Source organism: Zeus faber (assembly GCF_960531495.2).
Source record: "Zeus faber genome assembly, chromosome: 14".
In the NCBI taxonomy this organism is placed as follows: Eukaryota; Metazoa; Chordata; class Actinopteri; order Zeiformes; family Zeidae; genus Zeus; species Zeus faber.
Genome location: NC_137200.1, coordinates 20,881,530 through 20,887,330, shown reverse-complemented (window position 1 = coordinate 20,887,330; position 5,801 = coordinate 20,881,530). Strand labels below are relative to the sequence as shown.

The 5,801-nt window shown below is 44.3% G+C and overlaps 1 protein-coding gene across 2 annotated transcripts; it reads right to left on the bottom strand.

Annotated features, from left to right (window-relative positions):
* Positions 1 to 2,220: 2,220 nt before the first annotated feature.
* nectin1a (nectin cell adhesion molecule 1a) lies at positions 2,221 to 5,416 on the bottom strand. 2 transcript variants are annotated; one of them, XM_080013230.1, is made up of 9 exons: positions 5,314 to 5,416; positions 4,659 to 4,917; positions 4,453 to 4,570; positions 4,162 to 4,343; positions 3,938 to 4,055; positions 3,542 to 3,693; positions 3,267 to 3,399; positions 3,105 to 3,168; positions 2,221 to 2,618 (listed from the first exon to the last, which is right to left on the bottom strand). In XM_080013230.1, exons 1-9 carry the CDS (start codon positions 5,401 to 5,403, stop codon positions 2,298 to 2,300), a joined length of 1,437 nt encoding a protein of 478 aa, XP_079869356.1. In that variant the 5' UTR covers positions 5,404 to 5,416; the 3' UTR covers positions 2,221 to 2,297. The 2 variants fall into 2 exon arrangements, with proteins under 2 accessions (XP_079869356.1, XP_079869357.1); XM_080013231.1 differs by having other exon boundaries at positions 2,221 to 2,486.
* Between the last annotated feature and the right edge of the window lie 385 nt (positions 5,417 to 5,801).

The following is a 5,801-nucleotide window of genomic DNA, read 5'->3' as shown; positions in this document are numbered from 1 at the left end:
GTGGTTCTAGTCTGATCCATATCGATCCGCATACGGAGCAGGAATAAGTGAAAAACCGATTACATTTGACCGGAAGCAGCCGAACGTTCATGCATCGCCGACACGCTAAGGTTCTATACCTTCCGGTCGGGTGGTGGAGCAGGTTGAATTTGTTGAGTAAGACGCTTTGTGACATCTCTTCTAATACGTTATATATTTGCAGGTTGTGGCCCCAAATGTCCATTCGCATCATGCAAGCTGTGTGATGTAGACTCCATCGCTCCGTAGTGGTTACAAACCACGCGTGTGTAGGTGTCTGTGTCGTCTTACCTGCTTGACGTGGGCAGGGCTTTTAGATTGATATTTTATCTGTTTTGCTCTTTTTGTAAATTAAGCCATTCTGTTTGTTGTGTCCCTCCTTACTTTGCGGGATTCGAGGAAGTCGTAATATACAAACTGTAGGAATCCAGAATGCGTTTCATGGACTCGGAAAGCATCGGAAAACTAGGACACGGAAAACTATAAATAATCACAGAAAGTCGTCACTGCCTCATGTTCAATGTAAACTCGGGAAGTCGTGCTGCGTTTCAGAGAACCTGGAAAACTGTAATACGTACCGAACACGACTAAACTGGACCCTGTGTATTGCTGCCTGCGTCCATATTCTGTTTTTGTTGTTTATTTAGATTGTGTTAGATTGTCTAAGCCTGCATGTATCGAGCTGTCAAGGGAAACAGGGTACGGAACACATACCTAGTACAAAGAGAGTATTCATAGTGATAAATTAAAAAATGATTTTATTAAAACCCGTTGGTTTATCTTGCTGCATGACATTTTTCTTTTACAGCAAATGCATCTTTTGAATCAAAAATGTATAAAAATGTATACATAATAAGCAAAATATAACCATAGTTAACGGAACACTATCCAACAACCTTAAATGAACAGCCCTTAATTAATTTGTGACTTCACTGCTAACTAGATTACTTTTGAATTTTGTCACCTAGTTCTATTTATTGAGAAAATGAAAATGTGGAAATAGAATTATAACACCAAACAAAAGGGAAATAATAATATAAGTCTTCAGTGTCTCCCTATTGTATACATTTGTTGAACAAGAGCAACCCAAGGAACTCCAATGAATCAAAATTAATGAATGGGATTAAAAAAATAATATTGGGAGCTGAGTTTTTCTTTCTATAGTTATTTTTCTTTATCCTGCAATTGAACCCAAATTCGGAAATGAACATCGCAAGCTATTTTCTTCCTAACCCACAATTTTCAATGTTGCATTTAATCGTAAATTGTCATAATATCAAGTGAGTGAAGGGTTTTGAAGGTGGAACCTAAAGATGTTGCCTGTAAATATTGACAAACACATATAACGTGAAAACATGCCAGTTTAGCGTCCGTGGATGACATGGTTGATTGTCGTTCACATGAAACGTGTTTTGTTCTTCTTCAGCCAACGTCAATGAACACTAGACACCACAAAATAAAAACAACAATGTGATAAACCAATCAAATGTCATAAAAATGTTCTTTACAAAGAAAAGCAAATAATACAAAAGAACCAGTACAGTAAAAAGTATCATGTGGGGAGGGGGAGAAAAACAAGCTAAACAAAAATATAAAGCAAACATCAGAATTGGAGATGATTTCCTGTTTCATATATATATATATATATATATATATATATATATATATATATATATATATATATATATATATATATATACACACACACACACACACACACACACACACACACACACACACACACACACACACACACACAAAGGATATAGTAAAGGGCTAAATGTGGGGTCAGCTGCATTGTACACCAGGAGATAATCTCCCCCAAATTAATTCCAAACTCATTTCCACTGAAAGCCAAATAATCTGTAACTTTAACTTCATCTCCGGCAAACTCTAACCCGGGGACTTAGCCGCTGCGAACCTGAATCCCACCGCGTTCTCACATAAATAACGGCAAACGACACGTACGACAATAAAAGACAAGGAGAGAGAGAGCGAGAGAGAGAGAGAGAGAGATAGAGAGTGGTTAGGTAAGTAAACAAAAGGGACAGGAAACGTATCAAAATTTGACTTGGATCGTACAGAATCAGAATCCTAAAATCCCAAAAGCCATCGAGATCGTCCCGTGTCTACCTGCCGCCCGTCATTTAATGTTCCCACTGTTGCTGAATGAATGGGGCGATTTCGGTTTCCGGTCGTGGTCCCATGATGTCCCGCGTCCCCGCGTCGGTCCGGTACGGGAGTGGGGATTAGTTCACAGTATGCGATGACCAGTCGACTCAGACGTACTGCTCTTTGGGAAACGTGTACGGGGCGACTCCCGGCGGCGGGGACGACGCTCCCGGTACGGGAGGGTATTTGAAAATGGCGGTCGCGTGCGAGGGCGGACAGAAGGTGTTTTTGGAAGGGGGGCGGTTCAAGGAAGCAGTCTTGGAGCCGGCTTCGGGGTCCGAAGACTGATAGGGATGCTGTGGGAGGAAGGAGAGAGGCGGATTGATGGGAGGGGAGTAGGGTTCCGGGTAGTCCTCCTTGTTACACGCCAATCTGTAGCTCACATAGTCGGCCGTGTTGGGAAGCTCCTCGTAAAACTTCCCAGAATGCTGCAGAGGAACGAGAAACATATACACACGTACGGTATGTCTGCTGTACCGAAATGTTTTTTTTGCCGAGCCTTATGCCCATTTACGCAGGCTGACGGGGGCAGAAAGGAGCACAACTTGTGAAAAAATAACAATGAAAATTTGATCTTCAGAAATTACTAAACTTTTATTACTTATTATTTTTCATGAAATGTAATTAGTCATGTTAAGTTAGTGCTTAAAATATATATGAAATTCCTACTTTACTATTATTATTATTATTTATTATTTTTATCTCAAATTTCCTTGCATTTCCTCTGTGCTCCGCTAGGGGGCGGGCCCCAGAGTTGGAATACCACTGATGTCGGCTGCAGCAGAAATCCGAATTTACCATTTGCAATAGATCAAAATGCTTTGCAATAATTGTTGCTACATCCATTTATTCTGCCTTTCCGGCAGCATTAAGTCAATATCTACAAACAAAAGATCTAGATCACAGACAGATACCTGAATGTCGTCCACCGGTCTTTTCCTTATAGGTTGTGACAATTTTCCGGAGGGAGAGTCGTTACTGGCCAATGAAATGAACGGAAAGCGGAGCATTAATTAGAAGAACACTGAAGGTGGATCGAAGCATTAGCAGATTAACGGAACAGACTGTGTACATACTTGTCAGCATTTTTTCTGCTTCTTATTTTGAGCACCAAGACCGTGACAGTGATGCCCATGAGTACACCAGCAGCCAATAGCAACGCGATCACACTGATGACATCACTTGTCGCTACCTGAGGCAATGGCTTTTCTAAAAACAAACAAACCAAAAACAACAGCACATGCGTCAGTTGAGTTTAAAATGATTCAGGGGAGAATAAGTCATACTTTTTTTCCTATTTAGTATCACTAGCAGGTGTCACTGATAACAAATTGACCCCAGTCAAACGTACCTATGATGCTGACCTCCACTGCGGCTGATCGTGTGCCAATGCTGTTGGTTGCGTCGCAGACATAGGTCCCTTCCAGGTCGTAGGTGAGGGGTCCTTTAAAGGTCAGTACATTGTCCTGGATCTCCACATTGCTCGGTATAGTACTGTTCACCCTGCAAAATGTATATAGTTACATCAATCAATCAATCACCCCCCAAAACCACAATGTTCAACACTACAGTGTCGTCCATGTGGAATATGGTGGCTCTGTACACAACGCTTAACTGCCACGATCCTAATGGGGTGAAAAAAGTGATTTACTTTGGTTTTATTGTTGTTGACTTAAAATAAATATCTCCATCTGTGTTTTTCAACCGGCAAACAAATGTATTTTGAGGTAAATACAGCTGTACTCACAGCCTCCATTGATAGAGCGAGACGCCCGGGTTGGCGTCAGCCTGGCAACTCAGCTGTACGTTCTCTCTGTTCAGGTACCAGTTTCCATCAAATCCGTCCACCAGCACCTCTGGCTCATCTGACACACAAGCACAGTCACAAAAAGCACGTCAGCACACACGCGCGCACGTGGGCGCGCCCCTTTTTTTCCACGAGGTGTTTGGTGACGGCTGTGAGCTTCTCACATTGGATGTCCAGCATGACGCTGTCGGTGAAGACCTCATCGTTGTGCGTGGTGACGCAGGTGAGGGTCTCCTGGTGCGTTTCCTTGCTGGGAACCAGGATGTAGTCGCTCTGCACCGTGATCGTCCCGTCCGAGTTCTGAAACTCTTTGGTGGTCGCCTCCCCCGGCACTCGAGTCTCCCACCTGGCCCCCCCAAAACACCGGCGACAAACAACGACACGACAGATGTTCACTTATCGCAACATCGTTTACGTCCTGACGGATATGCGGCGTGGAAAGACGGCCATCTCACCTGATCGTACCGGGTGGCTTCCCATTGGCGGAGACGCAAGTGGCCACCGGCATTTTTGCATTTGTAGCCCGGGCTACCAGGGTGGGTGTGGACAAACTCATCTGTGTCGTAGGGCGAGCTGAACCGAGGAGGAAAGGGACACTTGCATTACTCCACCACTGACTCAAAAGACTCGCCATGGGGACCCAACGCGGAGGCGGTCTTACCGTACACAGTGAGGTTCACAGAGCCCTCTCTGTTTCCTGCGGGGAAGGTGGTGTATTCACAGATGTAGGCGGCCTCGTCAGAGAGGCGGAGTGAAGAGAAGGTGACGGTGGTGTCCTCCAAGGTGGGAGTTCGACGCCGCACCGCCGCGTTCCTAAAGGCGACGCGGTCCCTGTAAGGCGGCGCCACGGACACGCCCAGGGAGGGGTTGGCGATGGCCACGTTCTGCTTACTGCCATTGACCAACTTCTGCCATGTGACCTGCGTAGGAACGGAAAGGGGCGATGTTTTATCTGTCGATAAAAAGCGATGCGGTTTTTTTTAAGGCTTAAAAGGACACTGCCGAAATGGTAAACACATTTTTATTTTATTTTACAAGAACAGCCTCCTGCGCAGTGTTTCCGTTTCATGCATATAATTGTAATCAGAAAACCATGGACGAGATGTGGTGGAGGTGGTGGAAATTCAAGGTCCAGAAAGTACGATTCCTGCCATGTTTTCCCTCCAGCCAGGCACCCATTAGCTTATTGGACCTCTGAGTTGCCGCTAATGAGCAAATCCACATGGTTGACTCAAAATCAGAGAGTGGAATTTGACTTTTCCGAACCCGGGTTTTCCACCACGTCTGTACCAATTGTTCCGTGGATGTGAGTTCACCTGGGAGATTTTCACCGGTGGCACGCTGTTGATGAACTGACAGCGGAGGTCAACTTTGGAGCCCACGTATCCTGACTTCCCAGCGTCCATTTCCACAGACTGGAAATTCATCCCTATCACAAGAGTTGCACAGATAAAAATAAATACACATGCACTTGTCAGGTGGCACGCAATACATAGATATACATCAATATGGAAAATTCCAGCTCCAGAAAGTAAAAATCCTATCATGTTTTAGCTCCAGCCCGGAGAACCACTCCGGATCTCTGGGTTGTTGTTAATTTGCAAATCCACATGGTTGACTTCAAATCCCGGAGTAGAATTTTACCTTCTGAATCTGGATTTTCCACCTCTGAATACATAACTCAACACATACATAATACACACATATACACATACTCCTCGTATGTACCTGTATGTATCCCCAAAACAAAGACACGAATGACTCAATAAGGGCGTACCGATGCACCAGACAAATACGCAAGACT